General features: G+C 45.3%; 1 protein-coding gene across 1 annotated transcript in view; it reads right to left on the bottom strand.

The window, feature by feature from the left end:
• PLXNA4 (plexin A4) overlaps window positions 1–27134 on the bottom strand; it is a 535577-nt gene that overhangs the window by 264048 nt on the left and 244395 nt on the right. Inside the window, 1 exon segment of the mRNA XM_033162012.1 lies at window positions 9076–9207. Within this exon segment, the coding sequence (XP_033017903.1) occupies window positions 9076–9207 (132 nt within the window).

The following is a 27134-nucleotide window of genomic DNA, read 5'->3' as shown; positions in this document are numbered from 1 at the left end:
CTGCAGTGAGCTCTCGCAGCACTGAAATAAGATGGCCAATCTGCTTGGTTCTGAAACAATCGGATTTCATGTGATGTAGGAAGTGGGGAGGGAGGGAGAAAATCAAACAATCAAATAGTGTAACTTCAGAAATATCCTTTGAAATAAATATCTATACAGTTTTTAAACACTGTGAGTGATCACTGTTTTGTGTATTTCTTTATCCTCCACTTATTTGCCCACCCATTTTGTTAAAAAAAAAAAAGCCAATGCAATTCTGGGCTGCATCAATAGGAGTATAGCGTCTAGATCAAGGGAGGTAATAGTACCACTGTATTCCGCTCTGGTCAGACCTCACCTGGAATACTGTGTCCAGTTCTGGGCACCACAGTTCAAGAAGGATACTGACAAGCTGGAATGTGTCCAGAAGAGGGCAACCAAAATGGTCAAAGGCCTGGAAATGATGCCTTATGAGGAACAGCTTAGGGAGCTGGGTATATTTAGCCTGGAGAAGAGAGGTTGAGGGGTGATATGATAGCCATGTTCAAATATATCAAAGGATGTCATATGGAGGAGGGTGAAAGGTTGTTTTCTGCTGCTCCAGAGAAGTGGATACGGGGCAATGGATTCAAACTACAAGAAAGAAGATTCCACCTAAACATTAGGAAGAACTTCCTGACAGTGAGAGCTGTTCGGCAGTGGAATTTGCTGCCAAGGAGTGTGGTGGAGTCTCCTTCTTTGGAGGTCTTTAAGCAGAGGCTTGACAGCCATCTGTCAGGAATGCTTTGATGGTGTTTCCTGCTTGGCAGGGGGTTGGACTGGATGGCCCTTGTGGTCTTTTCCAACTCTATGATTCTATGAAATTCGCAGAATCCCATTCCAGCATTCAAAACTGCAGAATTGCTCTCGGAATACACAATCCAAGGAGAGCTGGACAGCTGTCAGAACCACAGAACAATTATTCGACAGAACTGAGGGGATCCCAGCAAACTAACTGAGGGGATCCCCTCAAATTTCTCCAGCCTTTCCCTAAACTAAGATTCTGCCTCCATAGATGTTTGGGGAAAGGCTGGAGAAATTTGAGGAAAGGCTGCTGTTTTATTCTTAATCTGTATATTAACCATTTTTGAAAGCGCGCCGCAAAATAGCTCCCAGATCAAAACGGGAGTAGTAATGCAACCAACATATATAGCAGAAATAAACAGAGCTGTCCCACTTAAATAGAGAGAACTGGGTGTGCTCTGTGCAAATATAATTGAGATTCTGCACCACAGTTGACTTGAGATGGGAATCAAAAACATATTCGCAGATTTGAGAAGCACCGATATTTCCAGTTTCCCATTCTATTTACTTACTTATTTATCAGTCTATCTGTCTATCTATCTATGTATCTATTTATAGTGACATCAGTGTGACTATTTGAATTTGCGGTGAAATGATTTTTATATATATATATATAAATCTCAGAATACAAAATCGGAGCACATTAGAGCTACTGGCATCTTCTAACTATCTTGACAATCTCTCACGGGAGATTTCAGGAACTGATGGATACTAAATTTAATTGCATGTCAAATATCAAAACCAGGCAAAATGCTACATACAATGGCTGGAGGATCCTAGGTGCACAGTAGTCGCTGATGCCTTTAAAAAAATAGAAAAGTCCCTGTTACTGGCTGCTGAAGATGCGAGGGAGCAACTTTCTCACACAACCTGGAAAACCCGCTAGTGCCATAAACACATCCCCTGATCCAAAGGTCATCTTCTCTGGGTGCCTCCACCACAAGACGTGAGATGGCTGGCTGCTCAAGAGAGGGAGAGAGCCTTTTCAATGGTCGTTCCCCGGTTCCTGAAATCCCCTCCCTAAAGAGACTTGCCTGGCATCTAAATTATGGCCCTTATTGTACCTATTTAATGGTACAATACTGGAAGGGCAGATCCTGAAGCTGAGGCTCCAATACTTTGGTCACCTCATGAGAAGAGAAGACTCCCTGGAAAAGACCCTGATGTTGGGAAAGATGGAGGGCACAAGGAGAAGGGGACGACAGAGGATGAGATGGTTGGACAGTGTTCTCGAAGTGACTAGCATGAGTTTGGCCAAACTGCGGGAGGCAGTGGAGGATAGGGGTGCCTGGCGTGCTCTGGTCCATGGGGTCACAAAGAGTCGGACACGACTGAACGACTGAACAACAACAATTTTCATAGGCATTTAAAATCCTTCAGATCTTTCAATGCTGTCTATATGGTTTGCTGCATGTAGGTTCAATTTTACTGCGTTTGCTTGTTTTCTGCTTGTTTTTTTTTAAAAAAATAAAAATAGTTTTTTTAAAAAAAAATGTACCACTCAGAGTATGTTAGTTATTAGTCATAGAATCATAGAGTCTGAAAGGACCTCGAGAGATATAATAATAATAATAATAATAATAATAATAATAATAATAATAATTTTTACTTATACCCTGCCCATCTGGGTTGCCCCAGCCAACCCCCTGCAATACAGGAATATACAAATTTGAATAGTCAACATACAAATGCTGTTGGTGGGCAAATAAATGAATAAAGCAGAAACTGCAGGAGCAGCATTGCACCGTAATCATCAAAGACAGTCGGGTTTTAAATAGCACTGAATATCAGTTGTTTCAGCCGCTTCATGCAATAAAACACTAAATGCCAAGACATGGTTAACTACTAAATGCTGTCAAACATCAAATGCTGGAATGAAATATCCCCGAATGTTGAACTGATATATTTCAACACTTGGAAATATAAAGCAAATATTTGAGTGTGCAGAGAATATTTAATGTCAAAATTTGTGGAGGAGAATTTGTGACAAGCTTCCAAAGGGCGTGATGGTCTGCTCTCCCCCTTATTAATAGCCTCCAAGCACACGCTGATCTTGCCATGCCTCTGACCAACTCACCAAACCACATCTCATCTCATCTCATCTCTCGATGCCGTTGCTCCTAAACCTGCAGGCATGTTTAGACAAAGAGACCTTTCTTAACTGCATCCAAGCTGATCATCATAACTTGAAGAAGCCCCAGGAGTAACAATTGGGTAGGATATGTAATACTGATATTTTTTTTTATTTTTTTTAAGGAAAGGCTGTAGAGCCTAAATTAGAATAACCAAAGAACCCACACGACTACACGCCCCTTTCAACTGACATCTTGGTATTCCAAACGCAGCAGTCCAGTATATATTTGTTACATATACTGAGTTGGGTTTGGGAAACAGGATGACCACAGGATGAATTACGAGTGTCTGGGATAATACGCTTTGCGATTACCAAGATCGTCTATTTCCAAAAAAGAAAAAAAGACCCACCAGCTCAGTCAGAGTTTTGGGGCTGCAAATACATAACACAACTAGGACTTGTCCGCACTTCCACCGGGAAAACTTGCTGTTTACTGCTGAATTGGAACAAAAATCAACCGGGTTTTCTAATGATTGACTGATTTGATTCTAAGGATTTGATCTGATTCAGCAGTGAACAGCTGGTTTTCCTGGGGAAAGTGCAGGGCAAATGAAAAACCTAGGAAGCATGGGACAAGCTGGCGTATATACAAGCCTTTCATAAAGCTACAAACATAGGAATAATAATAATAATAATAATTTATTATTTGTACCCCGCCCATCTGGCTGAGCTTCCCCAACCACTCTGGGTGGCTCCCAAATGAATGTTAAAACAATACAGCATTAAATATTTAATAATAATAATAATAATAATAATAATAATAATAATAATAATAATAATTCTTTTACCCTGCCCTTCCCCGCCAAACCGGGCTCAGAGCGGCAAACACCAATAAAATCACAATAAAAACATAAAACAATTCATTAAAATACTGATTAAAATACAATTTAAAATTTAATTTAGACTGCAGCCTCATTTTTAAGTAGCCCACCAATCACACCAAAAGAATGAAACATCAGGGTTAAACTAAAACCAACCCAAAGGCCAGCTGGAATAGCTCCGTCTTGCAGGCCCTGCGGAAAGATGCCAAATCCCGCAGGGCCCTGGTCTCTTGTGATAGACCGTTCCACCAAGTCGGGGCCAGTACTGAGAAGGCCCTGGCCCTTAGTTGAACATCCCTAAACAGGGCTGTCTTCAGATGTCTCTTAAAAATAGGATAGCTGCTTATTTCCTAGACATCTGATGGGAGGGCGCCACTACCGAAAAGGCCCTCTGTCTGGTTCCCTGTAACCTCACCTCTCGCAGTGAGGGAACTGCCAGAAGGCCCTTGGCGCTGGATCTCAGTGTCCGGGCTGAACGATGGGGGTGGAGATGCTCCTTCAGGTGTACAGGACCGAGGCCGTTTCATTGGTTGATTGGTCCAAGCCCAACACAAAACACCATTTCCGGCAATCCATGATGCGACGAACCTCCACTTCACACTCCCCCCTTGTTACTAAGTGAATTTCTAATCAGGTGTTCTGGGTCAAATTTTAATCCACCCCACCTGTCCCTCTGAGGTCCGTCTGTGATGTCAATCCCCTTTTATTTATAATCTGGGGATCTCTTAGTAACGGGAGTTTTCCTGTCCACCGGCCGTGGCCGGTTATATCCTCCGCTCTGGGCTTCAGGGGTTAAACTCTTCTTTGCCTACAGTTCAGGGTCTTTCTTTCATTAGATCCCTCACTATATCAGTTAGCTGAGCCCTCTTAGCAACTCTGTGGCAATACCAGGGTTTCCGCCCGCTAGCCCCTCCTGAGGGAACTCCAAGACACAAACTATCACCCTGCAGGTCAGTTTTGTCCTTTCCCTGAGTTCACCTCCTCATGAGCATACATAACTCGCTGGACCAAATGAACGATGATATTTTCTTAGCTCAACAATAAGAAGTCTTTATTTCTTTCAGAACATAATGGTTTCAGTAATGCAATCGTTTATAAGCTTAGTTTCATAACAGTGTAAACTCTTTCTTTCAGCATCATATACACATCTTCAACCTACCCTAACCTACCCATACCTACCCACCACTATCCTGGCCCCACACCCTCCTTCTTCCATTCACCACTCCTCTCTCTCTAATGGCGGCTCCCTCCTTTTAAAGAGCAGAATGTCCCGCCTCCCATGAGATATCTGCCACTCAAACTGGGGTGCCCATTAACTCATAAAACACTGTGGGTTTCTGAAAATCCCTCAACTTAGGGCCGATTTGTTACACATGACTTCAGCAAATCTTTCCCTGATGTGAAATGGCCAAAATTCCCAGGATCCCTACCTACGAATCCTTATATGACTGAGCAATCACCCTGAATAGTGTGTTTTACCTTTGCCCTACAGAGAAGGCCTGTGGACACTCACTAACACTGACACAGGCCATTGGACCATCAAAGTCTGTATTGCCTACACTGACTGGCAGTCTCTCCCAGCCCTACCTGGAGGTGCCGGTGGGCTGAACCCGAGACCTTCTGCATGCAAGGCAGCTGCTATGCCACAGAACCGTGGCCTTTCCCCAAGAAGGAAGGCAGATTCAGCTCTCCTCATCCATGCACCCACATTGCTCCAAAAAAATCTGACAAACTTTATATTGCAGTTGGGGGAAAACCTGGGTTTTAACAAATGGTTGTGCCAGAATCTCATCTCGTTTATCCTCCCCCCCATCTAAAGCTCAGGTAACAAAAGGAGGATTGATAGTGACAGGAAGCAGAAAGTAGCAGTGATAAGATTGTCATTTATGCAAAACGTGGCCCATAAAAAAGAGAGAGAGAAAGGTAGAAGAAGAAGAAGAAGCAATCTGTCCTTTGTCGCCACTGCCCTCACAGCCCATGAGTTATAGCTTATGGCTTAGTAGCTAATGAAGATGAATGGAAAAAAGGACACCTCTCTTTCCTATACAGATTATATTTGGTATATGAATATTCGTGGCGGAGAAGGACGAGGTAATAACAGGCGCCCTCGAAAGAACATGGTAAGTACCTATGGGACAAACACTAATATTCTCGCCCGGTGGTTCCCAAACCTTTTCAGGCCACTTCCCCGTTGGTTCCAAAATTGAGGGCCGGATTTAGGTTTGATGAGGCCCTAAGCAACTGAAGGTAATGGGGCCCTTTATGTGCCCAGCTGCACTTTTGTCAACCACAAATTGTTGCTGTTTTTTGTGTTGAATATATGCTATATGGTAATTTATGGACCTGATAGGTATCTAAAGCCATTTGCACACAACAAAATATGTATTTTATCAAAGTAATTGTTGAACTGAAATACAATTAAGAAGAAGTATAAGGTTGAGGTATCTCTGACCATTAGGTCCAGTTGTGGACAACTCTGAGGTTGCAGAGCTCATCTCGCTCTATAGGCCAAGAGAGCTGACGTTTGTCCACAGACAGCTTCCAGGTCATGTGGCCAGCATGACTAAGCCGCTTCTGGCGAACCAGAGCAGCACACGGAAATGCCATTTACCTTCCCGCCAGAGCGGTACCTATTTATCTACTTGCACCGGACGTGCTTTTGAACTGCTAGGTGGGCAAGAGCTGGGACCGAACAACAGGGACTCACCCCGTCACAGGGATTCGAACCGCCGACCTTCCGATCGGCAAGCCCTAGGCTCTGTGGTTTAGACCACAGCGCCACCCACGTCCCCAAGAAGAAGTATATTAATAGTGAAATACTTTTAATTGGGGGGGCAAGAGAGTGGGGCCCTAAGCTATAGCTTGTTTAGCTTATACGTAAATCTGGCACTGAACTCACCCCTAGTGCCCTCTTACACTATTACTCAAAATAATAGTTTGCATGGTGCACTAAGGAAGACAACACCACAGTAAAATTCAAAGCAGGAACAGTTAACTGCACATCTGTTCAAAACCCAATGAAAACTATTTAATTCAATTCATTCCACAGAACTGATGAACCAGGTTTTCAAAGAATACCAGGTCTGCAAATTCTGAAAGTCATTTACGCCTCCAGCGGCCCCTGCTGCCTCAGTGCCTCTTAGCACCCGTATTATCAGCACCCGTAGGGTGTGGTACCATCCAGTTTGGGAACCATGGCTCTAGAACTCTGGTCTACAACCGGTGGGCTTGGGATCATGCCATTGACTCTCATTTGCAACATGCCACTGACAGCACTAATCCACCCGTTCCATTTCATTTGTTCTGAACTATTTAAAAGAGGAGAACGAGAGAGGGGGGGCGAGAGAGGGAGAGAAAGTTTGGTGAGAGGGAGAGGAAGAGAAAACGCACCACAGGGAGAGGATGAGCGTACAGGGCACAAAATGTTTGCTGCAATTCTGTGTACCCCTACCTGCGAGTTGCTGGCATCCCCCTGTCTCTAGAGACAATGGAGTGCGCCTCTAGGGGTGAAGTCGAACCACTGCAGAATCACAGCGCCCGCTGTGGCTGCAGAGGCCAGTAACTCATAACTGCCACCTCCCATGTTGCTTTTACTGCGTTAGCAGCACTGGAATGACCTCCCCAGGGTTGCAGGCCTGAGCGGTGCATATGGAGGTCCGAGGTTGCCCAGACGACAAGACCCCCCTCTCGGCCTCACAGATGTGGTCCAAAGGAAAGCAGAGGAAGACGTTTGGCACCAGCTTGGCTGCAGGAGTTGCTGGAAGGAGGCGTACAAGGCTCCCTCCAACTGTCTTAGGGACTCCTCTCTGGATTTGTGTAGGGTTTAATCCTTAGCCTTCTCCCCAATACGTTCTGCAAGGCAGCCAGTATGGGTTTACCCTCGGGGTTTACTCCCGAATGCTTTCTTTTTCTTTTTTTTAAAAATATCTTAATTAAAGATTTTCTTGATTTACAAAGGTAATGCAATGTCTCTTTCGTATTTTTCCATATAACATTTTTACAAATCGGTTGTTGTTGTTGAGACATTAGGAAGAGAAGGGGGAGAGAGGTGGGTGGGATGGGGAGATGGGTGGGGTAGGGTGACGATGTTTCTGTTTTACTTAATATGTGTAGGGTTTGGTGTCAGCGTTGTCTGTGCAGGTTCTCTGTCGTTCGCTTGTGCTCCTTTGGTGGTGCACAGCCAACCACAAAAGAACAATCACGCCCCACGCCAACCCCGACCTCTCTCACCACCGAATGCTTTCTCATGAATGGTTGTAGCCCCAAGCCAGCGAAGGTTTAGGATCAGAGTTTTCCTTCACCTAGAAGGGCTACCTTTCCAGGTTGATGAGCCCCACCTGCTCCTACCTAGGAGTAAGTCCCATGAAACAGAGCGGGTGTACTACCAAGTAAACACACATAAGAGCAGGCTGTTCAGATGGACATCACATTTGAGGCTGGGCTTCCTTCTCCCCGAAAAGTTGAAAATGAAAGTTTGATAGTTGCAACAAGATGGCAAATCATAGCACTTTCCACCATAAATCAAAGTTGAAGCTGTTATTTTATTTATCCACTAAAATGCTGATGAGTTTCCACGAGGCTTTCATTTTTTTTAATAAAAAAAATTGTTACTGGTGTGCAAAGAGCTAAACTGAAGACCACTATGATCCACAGAACCGGCACCGTTCAAGGCACCACATAATATGTGTTCTGCATTTGCAAGAAATCAGTCTTTGTGTGTGGCAGCACCTGAACTTTGGAACTCCCTGCCCATTGACACCAGGGAGGCAGTTTCACTGTACTCTTCTTGTTACCTGCTGAACACCTCTGCATCTGCCATTCATTCATTTAATGACATTTATATACCACTTGAATGGGGAAAAGTCCATTCTATGAAAATAATAAAATTGTGAGTAAAAACAATTAAAACACTTTAAAAAACCCGCTAAAATGAGGAATAAACTAAAGGCACATCAGCGTTCTAAGTATCTGGGTAGGCCTGCCTAAATAAAAATGTTTTTGGCAGGCACCAAGAAGAGTCCCGTGAAGGTGCCTACCTGATATCAATAGGCAGGGAGTTCCAAAGACCGATTTCACACAGAAGCGGAACAGGTATTATATGGCCTCAGTAGCAGTGCTGGTTCCTTATTGCCTCTTTAAGGTCAGAGCAAAACAAGACGAAATCCCACTGTGAAACACGATCCAGAGTTTGCTAAACGGAAGAGGCTGTGCCTGTCCACAAGACCCTCTAATTGGAGAAGAAAAACGAGCAGACAATTAGTCCTGGGGTTAAAGGCAAACGCTAGCCATGCCACTCACCTGCTTATCAGACATGAGGTACAGATGCTTGTGATCCACGGAAAAATCCATGTCCCGCAAGATTGGGCCGGTATCCACCACCTGGACAATCTCATACTCGAGGGCACCTCTGATGGGTCCATCGACACGGATCTGCAAAATCCAAAAAAAGGGAGAGATAAGGCAAAGGAACCATATAAAGGGCAAAACTTGCGCATCCAAAGTCACACTCGTGTGTTAGTTATTTCGCCCTCTGGGAGCGAAAGGTTTCTCTGCGTTTGTTCTAAAATCCATCCCATTATTTTATTACGTTCTGTTCCTGTCCTTCCTCCGACGAGATCAGGGTGGCATGCGCAGATCTGCCTCCCACTCCGATCTTAACCTGCATGTCAGGGAACTGTCCCCGGCGCAGTGCAAGGTGGTGGAAGGGCTCTCGGGATGCTACAGAGAGCCCCGGCCCCACCTGACCAGCAGCACCTCCTCTAGCAGCGGAGGGAGCAGAGAGGTTTCTAGCGGGGAGGGGCATGGGTCTCAGGAGACGGAGGGTTGAGGCTCTGGGGACGTCGGAGAGACCCTGCACTCCCCTAGCCCCAGGGGCAATGAAGGAGGCACACAATTTCTGCCGCCCCAAAGGCGTCGAGGGGTGAAACCAAAGGATGGAAGGTGGGGATTTTGTATACCGAACCTCTTTTATTGGGGTCAGAACCGGAAGGGGCCATTCCCGGATTCTGCCGCCGTTTGATACAGACATGAACTTATTAGCTCTGCACTGTACATAGTATGCACAATAAAACTACTAAAGGAAAGATTGTAGTTTCGCCTGGTTACTCATGAGCAACTAACCAAGGACCTTACACTGCACAACAATCTTGTGAGGTAGGTTAGGCTGAAGAGATGGCGAATGACCCAGCTCATCAATTGAGCTTTGCGGCTGCGTGGAAATTTGAACCTGGGTCTTTTTCTAGTCCTAAGGAGGACAACAAACGCTTATAAAGTGAGGGGAACTGTTGCAGGAATTAAGCCTTCCTATTCTTACCCCTAAAGCCCCCCCCCTTCCACAAAAAAAATGATGGACACTTGCAGCCAAGGAGTCCAAGATAGGAAATTGAATTATTTATTTCATAAAATTTATATACCACTTGAGTGTAGGCAGGGGGACGGGACCTCAGAGCAGTTTACAAAAAAAGATAAACCAATAAAATGACCACTAAAGGGACGGCAACCACAATTTAAAACGTACAGAAAACTAAAACACCTGCTAAAAACCTCGTTCATTCATTCATTCATTTTGACATAATTTTTATTTGGTTTTACAAATATAAATTTATAGCAATACAATCAAACCTCATTTAAATAACCATACCCAGATGTTTAGAAAGTTGATGTTGAACTTCAATGTTTTTAGTTTAATGTTACTTGAACTTTTCAAAAGTCTTAAATGGTCGCTATTTTTTTCTTATTTTTGCTGACCCCAACTGTGGCAACAGAGCACAGCCACCGTAGCTGGTAGCCACAACAGCCCACCCCTCCATTCAGTTCGGTGGCCATTACTGCCTCCTGCAGGAACGAGTTTCACAGTTTAACCATGCGCTGTGTAAAGAAGGGCTTCTTGTTATCTGTCCTGAACCTTCCAACCTTAGTCTTAGTCTTCAGCCTCAGTCACTCACATAGAGTCAACCAGCCAGGGTGAATAAAAATCAATGATTTTTTTAAAAATATAAATTAATTAAAATTGGATTTAAAAAATAAATAAATCGGATTTTTTTAAAAAAAATTAAAATGGATTTTTAAAATAAAATTCTTTTGGATGAAAAAATCTTTCTAAATATAGTCTTCTATTTATGTTACATTATAGTCCAAAAGCTATTCATCAGGAAATAAGGATTTGCTTTAAGTTTTTCATGTGTGCTAAAACTCAGTCTAAGTTTTTTTATGTTTTAACCCCATCAGTTAACAAACATGGATACATATGCTAGAATGTTACTGTTTTAGTTAAATAAATTGTTTAAATAGTTATTAAGGAAATGATTATTTTCCTCCTTCCAATAAAGTTAATGTGAGAATGTATTGGATGTATTGTGTTTTAATCAATAAAGTTTTTGCATCAGAAAAAAGTACAGCAGAAAAGTTGTCCAAATATAAACAGTTAACTTATTAAACCTCACCCTAGATTCACAATGATCTGTCCATGTATTTCTAATAATATAACCAAATCAGTAATTTTTTGATATAGCTGCAAAAACCACTCTGAAAATTTATTATTCCAAAAATGAAACCTTCATACGGCTATAAATATTAAGATCATACCAGCAAGAACGAGTCTTTCTGTAAAGGAAGAAAGAAAGATTTAAATCAAGTCTTGCTGACTAGTGATTTAAATCATGATTTAAACCGTGATTTAAATCGATTTGATTTAAATCAAATCCACCCTGCAACCAGCCTCCGCTTCCAAAGCCCCGCCCCTAAGCCAATCTGGCAGCCCTGAAGGATCCTGACGTAAGGACATTAATTCCACCTCCCCAGAGCCCCCCCGAAATGCATTTCTATTCTGCCAGGAAGGTTGCTATTAAAAACACTCTGCAAAGGTCAGCCATCAGAGGGATCCTGCTGGCAGCTGTTTGTTTGTTTGTTCGGATGGTATCTGGGGCTGGCTATCGCATTTATACCCACTGAAGTATCAAGACAATTAATATCCTCTCCCAGTAGCAAACAGATGCTTGCGTTCGAGCCTTCCAGCTTCAGCCTGGCCCTGAATGATCTCCTTAATGAGCAAACAATACCATTAATCTTTAAAGGTGCAGGCGCCTTCGCCATCCACCCCTCCCTAGCCTGGCCAAAGGATATTCCTCGCTAGGCTAGCCTAAGCCGGCGGCAGGCAGCACAAGATCAAGGCAGGGGAAATACCAGGAGCTCTGGGGTGATAGGGGCAATCCTCTGGGGGAAGACTTCCTGGAGCTTGAGACGGCAGCGGCCGACACCTGCTGTCATCATGGCCAACGGCCAGGGAGAATGAAGGGTTGTAGCTATAGATGGGGCAGGCGAGATATCCCGATTCGTTTTGCATGCAAAGTCAGAACTAGCTAAGTCACGCTTCCCAATGCAATACGCCGACCAAAACACAGCCATCCTTTCGAAATGTGTGCTTCTCTGAATTTTGCAGTGCAGTTCCCCGGCAAAATAATGTGTTAGGGTACAATAAATAAATAAATAAATAAATGCATGTATTGGGGTAAAGTGTGCATAAAATGCATATATTAGTGAAAATTATTATTATTATTATTATTATTATTATTATTATTATTATTATTTATACCCCGCCCATCTGGCTGGATTTCCCCAGCCACTCTGGGCGGCTTCCAACAAAAATCAAAATACATTAAAATATCACACATTAAAAGCTTCCCTAAACAGGGCTGCCTTCAGATGTCCTCTAAATGTCATCTAAATGTCCTCTAAATAACATGCCAGTGCAGTATATTAAGGGAAACTGTAAAAATATGTATATTAGCCAAGGGGAAATTCATTAAAAATGGGCACGTTAGGAGAGATGCTGATGGGTTTTTCCACGTGCTGATGAAAAAGAGCACAAACTGATGTGGAGAACACTGCTGGGAGTTGTTTATGTTTGTTTTCCAATGTATTTCTTATCAATAACCCACAGTGCCACCCGCGTCATAGAATCATAGAGGAATGACCAGCTGGCACAGTTCAGGGCCAGGAAGTCCCTGATGGAGCTGTCTTCTCACATCACAGCTGATGGAGCGAGCTCCGCTTCCCAGCTCTCCCGCCGCTGGAATGAAGTGGGATGGGACTTTTAAGTATCTAAAACGAATAAAGAAAGTAAACAAGGTCCACTCCAAGAGCCTGGCAACACTGCCCATTGTGCTTGCCTCCCCATCTCTGCCCAAAGCCCCGGGCCTTATTCCCTTCCTACAGGCCTTTCCAAATTAATCTATCGGATTAAAGCGGCTGAAAGCTCCGTTTCGGCAAGGCGCAACTAGGCCTGGGGCTCAGCACATTAATCCAGGCTGCCCTGAGTGCAAGCCGGCCAGAGCATTACGACTGAAGAGATGCCTCCCTAATGCCTTATTGCTTTTCCAATATCGGTTTCCCTCCCCTAGTTTATGAATCTAATGTCCCCCAAAGGACGGGCAGTAACTCTTTGCTGGTTGCCGTTCCCAAGGTGGAGAGAGGAAGCAGGTCCTGAGCATGTGATCTAACACCGAGGCCGTTATATATGTGAGGCATTCCAGCTGTTCCATTGATCCAGGCTACATGATGTCGCTTTATTGATCCTGCTGATCGGGGGGTTGGGGGGGAGGGAGGCAACCAGCAGGAGGCAAGCGGGGGGGGGATCATTGGAAGAGACGGCACCATCTTTCGCTCATTTACTCTCCTCCGTCCAGGCTTAATGGCCTGCTCTAATTTGTCTAATGTCTGCTAACAGCCAATCAATTGGCAATAAAAACTCGGGCTGCGTCTTCTCTTGCAGGAGGCAGCCGCAAGGGCGATTTGCAAACTCTGCAAAGTGAAGATCGCTGCCAAGGAAGATTCAGGATTCTCGCCCCAAATCCCAGGTAGTGTCTGGGCTAGAACTGCAGCTGCTGCTGAGAGGAGGAAGGCTTTATAGCAGGCAGAGGCCAACTCGGCCCTCCAGGTGTTTTGAGACTACAATTCCCATCATCCCTGACCACTGGTCCTGTTAGTTAGGGATGATGGGGGTTGTAGTTCCATAACATCTGGAGGGCCGAGATTGCCTATGCTTGCTTTATAGTAAGGGCAAAGGAACCTGTGACCCCGGAAACGTTGGTTCCCACCAACCCTGGCTAGCTGGGGCTGATGGGATGGAGCCCAAAAGCATCAGAAAGGCCACAGGTTCATAGAATTATAGAACTGCACAGTGGTTAGGGAGGCTAAGGGTCATCTGGTCCACCCCCTGAAATGCGGGAATTTCTTGCCCAATGTGAGGTTCGAACCTGCCACCCTGAGATTAGGAATCCTGTGCTCTACCGACTGAGCTATCCCAGGTCCCCCACTCCCGGTTTACAGAGCAGGTCTCAAACCTGTTGCTTCCTAGCAGGTCCTAAGGCTGAATTTCAGTTAGAGTTTTTCAAAGCTCACGGTCAGTTCTAAGCATTTCTTTGTAAGTCTGCAATAATAATACTAATAATACTAATAATAATAATAATAATAATCCCACACGAAGATTAATCAGGATTTTAGTGAAATATCTTCTAATGTAAATATTTTTATATGCAGTTTGCAAATTGCTTTTTATGTTATTTTCACAAATACGTGCATTTTTATGCATGCTTTAACATTGTAAATGGATTATTATTTTTTGGTATACATCACATAGCTGGAGGACTGGAATTGCAAAATTGCTTTAGATCTCCAATGGTTTTTGTAATTACACATGTTTCCCTTTAAAAGTGAATTGGATTTGAGCCCCATCACCACTTGCCCCAGATGCACGATGTGGCCTCCAGTGCTGGGCAGTGTGTGTTTGCCTCCTGCTCCTTGCCTTCAATATATTTATGGCTTTATAGAGGGCAGGAATAAGAATATAGGAAGAGCCTAATAGATTGAATCTCCTTCATGGATCACTGCCTTGTCGTGGCGAAGGGGCTTGAATAACTCAGAGATGCTATGAGCTATGCTGTGCAGGGCCACCCAAGATGGACAAGCCTTAGTAGAGAGTTTTGACTAAATGTGACCTGGAGCAGGAACTGGCAAGCCACTTCAGTATCCCTGCCAAGAAAACTCCATGGACAAAGACCCTGGAAAAGACCCTGATGTTGGGAAAGATGGAGGGCACAAGGAGAAGGGGACGACAGAGGATGAGATGGTTGGACAGTGTTCTTGAAGCTACCAACATGAATCTGATGAAACTGCGGGAGGCAGTGGAAGACAGGAGTGTCTGGGGTGCTCTGGTCCATGGGGTCACGAAGAGTCGGACACGACAAAATGACTAAACAACATTAGATTGAATCAAAGACCTTTACACCAAAGTTGGTGAGGGAGTGCCATTTTTAACCAACTTCCCCCTTCCTCAAATAGAGGGGTGTCAGTTATGAATTCACAGAATTTTAGGCTTGAAGGGGACCCAAGGGGTCATCTGGTCCAATCCCAGGAATCACAGCTAAAGCATCCATGACAGATGGTCACCCAACCTCTGTTTAAAAACCTCCAACGAAGGAGAGTCCACCACTTCTTCTTTTGCTTTTCTGTGGGTGTATTTCCCAATATCTCACTGATGCAATAATAGTGCATTGGTGGTGGATCGATACTGGACCATGCACACATTTTTCTGCTTCATTCGTTGTTCTGTGACGCTTCCCCGACGTTACAGCATCATTGCTGCTTGGAGGGGTAAAAGGTAAAGGTAAAGGGACCCCTGACCATTATGTCCAGTCGCGGACGACTCTGGGGTTGCGGCGCTCATCTCAATTTACTGGCCAAGGGAACTGGCGTACAGCTTCTGGGTCATGTGGCCAGCATGACTAAGCCGCTTCTGGCGAAACCAGAGCAGCGCACGGAAACGCCGTTTACCTTCCTGCCAGAAGGTATCTACTTGCACTTTGACGTGCTTTCGAACTGCTAGGTGGGCAGGAGCAGGGACCGAGCAACGGGAGCTCACCCCGTCGCAGGGATTTGATCTGCCCACCTTCTGATCGGCAATCCCTAGGCTCTGCGGTGTAGACCACAGCGCCACCCGGGTCCCTTGCTTGGAGGGGTATTTTTGCACTAATAGCACAACAGAAGCGAGACAAAAGCACACAAAAACACACCAAAAAGAAATTTGTGGTGTAGAAAGTTGCAGGATTTCAGCAAGAAGCTCTGGGGCATGCACCAACTAGAAATGAAGCAGTATTTTGGCCTTGAATATTTTGCCGGCAAAGACTGGTTTGAAATCGAGATTGCACACAACCAGCCTGATTCCGTCATAAGTGCAAATCCTCCCGAATGCACCAGAATGGAGGGTCCTTGGGGTGTCTCAAGTTATCATCTAGTGCTCAGTGGTGCTGACCCCCCACACACACACACACAGACAGGCTTGCTGGCCAACTTCCTTTCTTTCTCCACAACTAAAGAAGAAAGCAAGTCAATGTTTTAAAAATCCATATTAGCAGCACACACATCTCATTCTAATCCCAGCGCAAGGCGGCAGCTGGAGAGGAGGCTAGCAGGACACCTGGGAAGCTCTGCTATTGGCAAAGATGTAGGTTGTAATCCAAGGAAAGCATCGCCCGGTGACCCCTTTGTTAAGCCGGAAACCCAACCGAGATGCAAAATTAGGTCAAAGCAAGGCCTCTGTGTAAATCAAAGGGCTGGAGCACTGCTGATCCTTTCCGGTACACTGTATAGATTGCACACACATGGACTCACACAGGGAGAAAGTTCAAGGAGGTCATTGCATTCCTGGAAACACCTAAGGTAGAAGCAGCAGTACAGAGGACCTCCCTCTCCACGTCCTCACCGGATGCCAGCCGATCAACAACGTCCTCTGGGTGGCTCACAACTGTGCAAACCACAAAACGCGACCACAGCCCAAAGCTGAAACAATCTATGCAGAAAGGGACCGATCACAGCAGCCGGCATATAACCATCATAAGGCAACATGAAAACAGAGCCATAACCTAGCCAGCGAGGAAAACAAAATAGTTTAAAAACTGAAAAAGCATTTTTTAAACCCTAGTTGTTCAAAGTTCTGCAGAAATAATAATAATAATAATAATAATAATAATAATAATAATAATAATGTCCTCACCTAGCATGGAAAGTGTCTTTTTCTTTTTTTATTTTTTGGCTGTCACTTGTAGCCAAAGCATAAGCAACAGGTGAGCCTCTCTGGACAAAGTGTCCTATAACTGGGGAGCCACCACCAAGAAGGCACTGCGCGTATGTCTAATGTTTGGCATGTCCATAATCATAGAGCCACCATTCAAATAAACCTCTCCTGAAGATGTAATATACTGTACTTGAGTCTATGTAAAAGTATACTGCTCCCCCCCATCACTAAGACCCTTCTCTGTGTCCCCCTGCCATCAGCAGCATGCATGAGAGAGACACTGAGGCACAGGGCCTTTTCAGTTGTGGTGCCCAAATTATGTAAAAGCCTCCCTAGACCCCAAGACTGTCAGCTTTCAGACACTATGAAAAAATTGTGTGTTTTTTTAGAACCACTGCCTCCTTGAAATATTTCAGTCTGAAGCAATTTATTTATCTGGATGCCTTTCCCCCCACAATGTTCTTGTTTTCTCTACTGGGAGTCGCCAAAGACAGAATGTGAATTAATAAACTAAACTATTAGCATTATTATTTCGTATCTAGACAGTGCTTTGTTTGACAAATGGACATGCCTGTTCTGGTCTGTCCAAAGGACTGAACTAAAATGCAGCTCTTTCTTCACAAAACTTTTCACTGCCTTTTGGGCGATGCATACAGGGTGAGGGACATTTGTCTCCCCTGTAGCAGACCATGCACAGCACAGTCCCGTCCTCTCTCGGAAAGCACTTTGCCAAAGAGGCAATGGCAAATGATGTGAATCGGGACTGGTAGGGCAGATGGCAGGGAGATTGACAGTAGGTGGCGCCAGAGCCCAGGAGAGGAACCAGAGCCATTGACAGGCACAGCCAACTAATTCTGATTCTAATTCTGGTCCAATCCCATTCCCTGTTGAGTTCTACGAAGCCAGCACAAAAAGCCCCTGGTTTCTCCAGAATCTCTCTCGGGCCTCTGCCAGGGCCCTGAAACATAACTGGGGAATTAAGCTGAATGGAGGCAAGTTCAGCCACTTCGCCTGGTGCTTCTTTTCAGTGTGCCGTATCATAAAAAAGAGAGATTTTTTTAAAAAAGTTTAATCTAAAAGAAAAATAGAGACTGGCATCAGCATTGTGGGCCCAGGCATCTGCCTGACCATTCCAAGTAATGACGCCAGACCTGGCACAGTTGAGAAGAAGTGGGAGAGCCTTCGCGTATTGGGGACATCCCCATGGATGCAACCCACTAGGAATGTCTTATGCACAAGGAGAGCTCTTGCTCATCTCAGCAGGTTTCCAGGGGAGAATATCCTGGGCTTACCTCCCATTTCAGCAGGCTCAGGGTCCTGTACCCTGAAGGCCAGCGATAGCCTTGGGCCGCCGGCCACAGTGGGAGGTGATTCAATTCACCTCCATTTCATTCCTCGTCTGAGTGAGGGCCCTCCGCGCCAAGCCCACACAACAATAACATTCCCCAGTCAATTGACAGATGACATAATTTTTGAAATCTTGGTTTACACACACTCCCACCGCGCTGGCTGATTGATAAATTAGACACTTACAAGGCTTGTGCTAATCAATGGGAAGCGTTCGTTTGTAGCAACAAGAGGCAAGCTCGGGAGAGCTCATTTTTCAAGGTAACAGCCTGCCATTCAGCGCGCAAGAAGCCCTGCCAGGGCATCCATTAGCAGAGGCTGGGCTCACCCCAGAAGCAGCCCGCCTCTGCCAGGAGGAGCATACGCTACCCTTCTTGGGGGTTTGGAATAAGAAGAGGAGTTTGGGTTTGATATCCGGCTTTCTCACTACCCTAAGGAGTCTGAAAGCGGCTAACATTCTCCTTTCCCTTCCTCTCCCACAACAAACACTCTGTGAGGTGAGAGACTTCAGAGAAGTGTGACTAGCCCAAGGTCACCCAGCAGCTGCATGTGGAGGAGCAGGGACGCGAACCCGGTTCACCAGATTATGAGTCCACCGCTCTTAACCACTACACCACACTGGCTCTCACATTGGGCAATGGATTTCCACGTTTGACAGAGCTTCACACACAGTGTCCTGCAGGACATTTAGTATGCAAAGAATGTCAGTGGCTGTAGATTCTCTGCACTGAGCTTCTACGATATTATAATCACAGAATAGTAGACTTGTAGACCCCCTACAAAGCAGGAACCCCAGCTAAAGAATCCCTGACAGATGGCCATCCAACCTCTGCTTAAACACCTCCAAGGAAGGAGAGTCCACAACCTTCTGAGGGCATCTGTTCCACTGTCAAACAGCTCTTACTATAAATATATTTAAAGCACGCCCAATGGTCATTTAAACTGCATGATGGGGACTGTAGTTTTTTACTCACAGAGCCGCATTTCCATGCACCCTTCATTCCCAGGATTCATTTGTTTGCTTTCCCCTGCTTCAGAGGGTAGGACCCGAACAATGGATTCAAGTTACAAGAAAGGAGATTCCGACTAAACATCAGGAAGAACTTTCTGACAATAAGAGCTGTTTGGCAGAAGGAGCATCTCCACCCCCATCGTTCAGCCCGGACACTGAGGTCCATCGCCGAGGGCCTTCTGGCAGTTCCCTCACTAGAGAAGCGAGGTTACAGGGAACCAGGCAGAGGGCCTTCTTGGTAGTGGCGCCTGCCCTGTGGAACGCCCTCCCACCAGATGTCAAAGAAATAAACAACTACCCTACTTTTAAAAGACATCTGAAGGCAGCCCTGTTTAGGGAAGTTTTTTAACGTTTAATGCTGTATTGTGTTTTGATTGGGAGCAGCCCAGAGTGGGTGGGGTAGAAATAATAAATTGTTGTTGTTGTTGTTGTTGTTGTTGTTGTTGTTGTTGTTGTTGTTCTTCTTCTTCTTCTTCTTCTTCTTCTTCTTCTTCTTCTTCTTCTTCTTATTATTATTATTATTATTATTATTATTATTATTATTATTCTAAGCATTCTGTTTGCTACAGCCTCAGTTTTGCCTGTTTGGGATCAAATGCTTGCTTAGGCACCCAGAAGCAAAGATCTGGACCCTGTTTGAGACCCGAGAGTTCATTCCTAATCTTTCCTATCGGGAAGCCCTAGATGGTTTAGCGGCACTTCCATCCACATAAACACATTTGGGAATCTGTCCGCATGTGCTGCTGACTGCGTGAGGATGCACATGACACAATGCTTGGAAACTGTTCTTGTGGCGACTCACTTGCAAAGCCGGCAGGCCAGACACTGTTCTTCAGTTGGGGATGAGATCATGCCTGCCTCCTCATGCACGCGGAATGCAATCATGACCTCCTGGGATCTCTCTCTCTCTCTCTCTCTCTCTCTCTCTCTCTCTCTCTCTCTCTGTGTGTGTGTGTGTGTGTGTGTGGAAAGGGACTCCAGAGAAGTGTAGCAGGCCTTGCCACAAAGGCGTATTTGACTGACTGGTGTGTGTCATCAGGGAAACGGGACTGAAGGCTTTTTGAGATCACCACGATTGCCCAAGCAATGCACAGCCACTTGCAAAGAAGCTAGCCGGACTGCAGCAGACGGATGTACATGCTCAGACTGAGAGTCGATGGGCACTCAAAGAGAAACAGCTCCCCTCTTTGAATCACACACAAACAAACACACACACACATAAACACCACACGTGGATGAAGTTTTGGAAAAATGAACCCAATTGCCTACTGGAACTCTTTCGCATGCATAGCCTGCAGTGTTTGGCTTGTGGTTTTTTTTTTCTGTTACAGGGTAGACTTTCCCGGTTGCAATCACTAGGACTTGCATTGTTAGAAAATAACAAAGTTTTTTTTTTATCATAGTACCATAACAGGGTAGCATTGGAAGGGACTGCAAAGCCCATCTAATCCAACCCCCGTGGAATCACAGTTAAATAATCCCAGGCAGATGGCCATCCAACCTGTGTTTAAAAACCTCCACTGAAGTCTTCTCCAGTGAAGCCCATTTCACTATCGAACTCATAGGGGTCGTCCACATTTCTGCTTAAAAACACATGGGTCTGAGTTGGTTTTCCGATTGACCCACACTTTCTAGGCATGAGCCCAAGCAGTTTTCACCTTGCCTTGCTCCTTTCCAATGGAAAACCTGCTCTCTAGTGCTCAATCAGAGCAAGCATCACTCCGGAGAAAACTTAAAACTGTCATTTGCTCCAACTGAATGCTAACAAGTGGTTTTCCCCAGTCAGAAAGCAATGGGACAAGAGGGAGCCCTTACTGTCAGAAAGTTCTTCCTCATGCTTAATGGTAATCTCTCTTCTTGTAGTTTGAATTCATTACTTCAGGTCCTACTCTCTGGAGCAGCAGAAAACAAGCTTGCTCCATCTTCCATGTGAGAAACCATTCAGATCTTTGAAGATGCTGTCATATCATATCACCTCTCAGTCTCTTCTCCAGTCTAAACATCCCAAACTCCCTCAATCTTTCCTCATAAGGATTAGTTTCCAGACCCTTGATCATCTTGGTTGCCCTCCTCTGTACACCTTCCAGCTTGTCAATACTCTTCTTAAATTGTGGCACCTAGAACTGGACACGCTATGCCAGGTGCGGTCTGACCAAGGCAAAATAGAGTGGGATTATTACTTCCCTTTAGGGACGTGGGTGGCACTGTGGTCTAAACCACTGAGCCTAGGGCTTGCCAATCAGAAGGTCAGTGGTTCGAATCCCTGTGCGGGGTGAGCTCCCATTGTTCGGTCCCAGCTCCTGCCCACCTAGCAGTTTGAAAGCACCTCAAAGTGCAAGTAGATAAATAGGTACCACTCTGGCGGGAAGATAAACAGCGTTTCTGTGCACTGCTCTGATTCGCCAGAAGTGGCTTAGTCATACTAGCCACATGACCTGGAAGTTGCCTGCAGACAAACGCTGGCTCCCTCGGTCTATAGAGCGAGATGAGCGTTGCAACCCCAGAGTCGTCCGCAAGTGGACCTAATGGTCAGGGTTACTTTTACCTTTACCTGGACACTAGACTTCTGTTGATGCAGCCCAGAATAGCATTAGCTTTTTTTGCTGCTGTATCACACCGTTGACTCGGGTTAAACTTGGGTTCTGCTAAGACCAATTGTTTTTTGTCATGTGTACCGCTGTGAAGTCAGTGGTCCCCTATTCTATATTTCTGAATCTAATTCCTTAGAATAAAAATGCCATTATTATAGGATATGCATAATTTCAATAGGAGTGTGTGTAAACCAAGTTTGTAGATCTAACCTAAGAAATCTAGGGAAGATAAAGACAACTGTGTTCGCTCCTTTCTTCTCAGAGGATAGATCCAGGGTGATCTCTCATCTCGAGGTCCCACAGAGAAGTGTAGGAGGAGGAAGTTGTAAACAGGATTCAAACTAAAATGTACCTCTCTAAGCATCAAAGAGGTAGGGAGGTCAGACGAGCAGGTAACTTGGGATAGTCTGGGAATCTCACAGTCTGGACTCTATCTGACTTAACCACACAAATCCCTCTTTTGAAAGCTGCATTGTGCCCAAACTTTCAAAAAGAAAATCACAATTCCTGTACGTATCATAGAGAGGAGGGAGGCATCTGAAAATACAAGAGTCCAGGAGCCCTCATGAATGCACTGGTAGCCTAAATATGTCCTGAAACTCTGGTAAATTGGGGGTTACAGCAATGGTGGCTGGATTGCTCAGAGCAGACCTGTTATTTTGCTGCCAGTGCTGCCTGCAGCCTTGCACAATACCCGGCCTCTTTATTTATTTATTGGAAGATTTATAGACTACACTTTCATAAAAAATATATATACAGCAAGGTAGTATACAGCACACAATATCGCAATAAGAGCAGTAAAAGTGTCCATAAAAAGGTTAGTCAATACCGGTCAGTTATAAAGAAATTCACACTTCAAAAGCCTGTCTGAGTAACTTGGCCATTAGGAGATGTCTAACAGAAGGCAGGGGTGATAGCTGCCAAACCTCTCCTGGTAGGTGGTTCAACAGGGCAGTGTCTGGCACACTAAAGGCTCAGTCCCTAGTAAAGTCCGTCTGAACCTCAGGGGTGTCAGGGGTGTGGAGGAATAACAAGAAGGGCCCATCAGAGGATCTCGGCGATCAAGGGCGACCATAAGGAATCTGACAGCACTTTAGGCCTAATATGTGATTCCCTCAATGGTCTCCTCCAATCCTACATTCCTATGCTTAGGGTTCTTTGTGAATTAACCAAATAACATCAAACCCAGCCTGGTAGCCACCTAATGCAGTTTTCTCATCATCAATGTCTTTGTTTCATAGAATTACGGAATCATATAAATGTAGAGATGGAAGGGACCACATAGGTCATCTAGTTGAAGGAATCTTTTGCCTAACATGGTGCATGTTGTTCGGATGCCTGATTATCGTCTCTCGAAGCAACTACTCTATTCCAAACTTGAAAATGGAAAGCGTAATGCTGGTGGTCAACAAAAGAGGTTCAGAGACTCTCTGAAGGCAAATCTTTTTTAAAAAATAATGTAGTATAAACACCGACAACTGGGGAACACTGGCCTGCGAGCGCTCCAGTTGGAGAACAGCCTTTACCAAACGTGACGTGGGCTTTGAAGACACTCGAACTCAGGACGCAAGGGAGAAACGTGCTAAGAGGAAGGCACGCTTGGCAAATCCACATTGCACAGCCAGGCGGAGTCCCCTGAACCCTGGGCAGCCCCTGAGGGAAATAACGACACGTGATAATGTTCTATGGGATTAAATTGGCCACAACTTTATTAATATTCAGATGTAGGGAGACCTTGGCTCAGGCATTGGGCGTTTATCCTTCCCAGCCCCCCAGTCAGGGTTTTGGGTAATTTCAGGGTTATCCCATGTATGACTCAAGCTCTATTGTGTGTATTGAATAATCCCTCCTTCTACCTGGCCAATCCCCCTGGCAACACCTCCCTGGCCAAGATTGGGCAGCTGCTAAGTAGGTGGAGTTCACAGGTATCCAACCTGGGAAGGTGGTGCCAGACCCCAACTGCCAGGAGCTGCACCGTGATCCAAGGGGGTTACTCGTGACCACGCAAAAGGCGCACCCCGTTTGATGTGGGGAACGCTCACTGTGATCAGCTCCCGTCCGGAAACCAATGTCCCCACTGTGGAAGGATGTGTGGATCCAGAACTGGCCTCCACAGTCACTTACGGACTTACTGTTAAGACCATGTTTATGGAAGACAATCTTACTTGGCTACAAGTCATCGCCAAAGAAGAAGAAGAAGAAGCAACCCTGAGGTTAAGAATCTCATGATCTATCGGCTGAGCTAGCAAGGTGGATTTGTTTATTGCACCTTCTTCCCAGCAGGGAGCTCAAGGAGACATACACATTTCTCCTCCCCATTTTATCCTCACGATGACCCTGCAAGGTAGGCTAGGCTGGGAGCGAGTGATGGGCCCGAGGCCGCACAGCGAGTGGGGGATTCAAGCCCTAGTCTGTCCCGAGTACTAGCTGGACACTCTAACCTCTGCACCACCACACTGGCCCGGAGCATGGGTAGGCAAACTAAGGCCTGGGGGCCGGATCCAGCCCAATCGCCTTCTAAATCCGGCCCGTGGACGGTCTGGGAATCAGCGTGTTTTTACATGAGTAGAATGTGTCCTTTTATTTAAAATGCATCTCTGGGTTATTTGTGGGGCATAGGAATTCGTTCATATATTTTTTTTCAAAATTTAGTCAGGCTCCTCACAAGGTCTGAGGGACAGTGGACCGGCCCCCTGCTGAAAAAGGTTGCTGCAACTGACCACGGAACTCCGAAACCAGAGGGAAAACGGTGTATGAGACTGGAAGAATCATTTAGGTATTTGTTAAGATGTGATTTATTAATATCTGAAATTGGAATCAGAAGGAATATAGGCTACAGTATTAGAAAGTTAAGAGAGGATATAAGAAGTTGCGATATGGGATTTGATGTTTTGTTTGATAAGAATAAGATTTAAGATATGTTGATTATAATTGTAAGATTAAGATTAGGTGTAAGAAAGAAGATTTTACAAGGTTACAAAGTTACTAAAGAAGATTAGAAATGAACGCAGAAGAGAGGACGTGAGGAAGTCCCAAATTTAGGATTATAAAAAGGATAAGGATGGATAAATAATTGTTTTGTTTGTGTGTATTTTGTCTTGTATTTTTGTAGTGTTTGTATTTGTATTTTGTGTATGCTTATTATTATTAAAATCCAATAAATTCTTACTAAAAAAGAAAAAAGAAAAGAAAAAGGGTGCTGACCCCTGGCCAAGAGCGTTGCCTGCTGCCTGCTGCTGCGAGCTACCTGTGCCAAGCTTGTATGCGGCATCGGATGTTTTCTTTCCATTTCGCTTTGCCTGTGTTCCTGGCTAGTTGAAGCGACAGCTCAGGTTGATGCCTCCCCCTCCTCTGTCCCTCCTTTTGCTGTCCCTGAAGCTGTTCAAGGAAGGCTGGGAGAGGGAAGGAGGGAAGAGAGAGGAGTGCCTGCCGCTCGCCGTCCTGAGCAATCGTTCTCCTTTGGGAACCTGAGGCAACCCGGTCAATGAAACTCTACCCAAAGTGGTTTTGACATGAGGTCACAGACCGAGACAACGCAAGGTCAGGAGTTCAGCGTCAATACAACAAGTGCCAGTCACTGCACAAAGGCGGCGGAGATCAGACATGGCTATCAAGCAAGGGCTGTCCGCAAGAGCAACCGAGCACCGAAGACAGGCTGCTGCTGGCTGCTTTCTTAGGAGACTCTTCTGTCGGACTGCGCCAGGCCTTTTGCGTGTTGAGGTCCCCAAGACACCCCCCCCCAATAACTTACACCTGACACATCATATTTGTTTGGGTTTTTTGGCAATAATTTAGGCCACAACTTTATTAAAATACAAATTATGTGAGTGGTTGCGTAGGCACTGGTTCAGACTAGCTGTCCGCCGGGACAGAGCTGACATTCTGTCAGCGTCAGGAGAATGCCACCTGGGGAGAGTTAAGGAGGCTGGGTGAAGCAGTGCCCCCCTCTCCCCAGGGGTCCCAGGGGCTCTTGCGTGGCCCTGTCCCCCGACCGGGGGTTCGGACAAAAGCATCTTGAGCCCCTGGATTCCTTTAACGGAATTCCCTGCACATCATCATTCTAGAAGTACCAACACAATAACCAATGCCTAACTGCCAACCTTACAAGTTGTGACTAGTTGCTACTGCAGTAGGCAAAAACCAGGTGGCAACAGCCAATCAGCCAAATGGACAAAATTCCTACTGAGCCCCTGCACCAAAAGCAGACGACCCCATGACAAGCAGTTGCAAGGTCAAGTGCAGAGGCCTAAATAAAGGGAGGGTGGGTGGGTGATCCAATGCAAACAGCCAAGAGAAGGATCCTCCTTCTTGCAGGACAATATATAGGACGCTGGGCTGTCCATCATCAGATTGATACATTAAATTCTGCTTGGCAACTCACAGGGCCCTATAGAAGCTGTGGCCAGCTAGCCAGTCCACCCAGCAACAAAGAGGTGTCTTCTAGCCCCCATCGCAACACGTGCTCTCATTTGAGAACCCGATTTCTCCACTGCCAGGTTTTGGGGGGCGGTGATCTCCTCAGCCTCCTGCTCCCTGCCTTTCAGGGGCAGACAAGCCAACAAACCAATAGACCATAAAGAAAGGAATCTCACAAGAACATAAGAAGCGCTCTCCTGTTCTCACAGTGGCCGACCAGACGCCTGTGGGAAACCCACGAGCATTATCTGAGCACATGAACTCTCGCCCCTCCTGTGGTTTCCAGCAACTGGTATTCAGAAGTGATTGCTGCCTCCAACTGTGGTGGCAGAACGTAGCCATTGCGGCTAGTAGCCATTAGCTCTTCCACACAACGTGGAGAAATATGGTAGCTAATGGAACCATGGTTAACTCCTGAACCACAGGATCAAGTGCTTGTTCTATGAATAATTGAAAACAGAAATCAGAAAACACATGGCTGGATTGAGAATCAAAGCTTTGAGAGTATAACTGAGCCCTAAAGCCTTTTTTAAAAATTTAGAATCACAGAATTATAATGTTGGAAGGGACCCCAAGGGTCATCTAGTCCAACCCCCTGCAGTGCAGGAATCTTTTGCGCCCAACGTGGGGTTTGAACTCACGGCCCTGAGATTAAGAGTCTCATGCTCTACCAACTGAGCTATTTCATTGTATATTCTCTCTATTAGCTTATGGATTTCTCTATACTACTTTTTTCCTTGCGATCTCTCGTTCTGCATAAGGTGTTTTTGATATATCGTTTTTTTTTTAAAAAAAAAACACTATAAAATTGCACATTGCTTTCAATCGTTTTAAACTTTCTAAGCTGATGAATTCCTATTTACTTACATTATTGGCACCTGCTTTCACAGAGTATAATATAGGGCTGCCATATTGCAAACAG

This window comes from Lacerta agilis, chromosome 10 (genome assembly GCF_009819535.1).
Source record: "Lacerta agilis isolate rLacAgi1 chromosome 10, rLacAgi1.pri, whole genome shotgun sequence".
In the NCBI taxonomy this organism is placed as follows: Eukaryota; Metazoa; Chordata; class Lepidosauria; order Squamata; family Lacertidae; genus Lacerta; species Lacerta agilis.
Note: the sequence above shows the minus strand (reverse complement) of the source record. Positions and strands in the feature narration are given on the sequence as shown.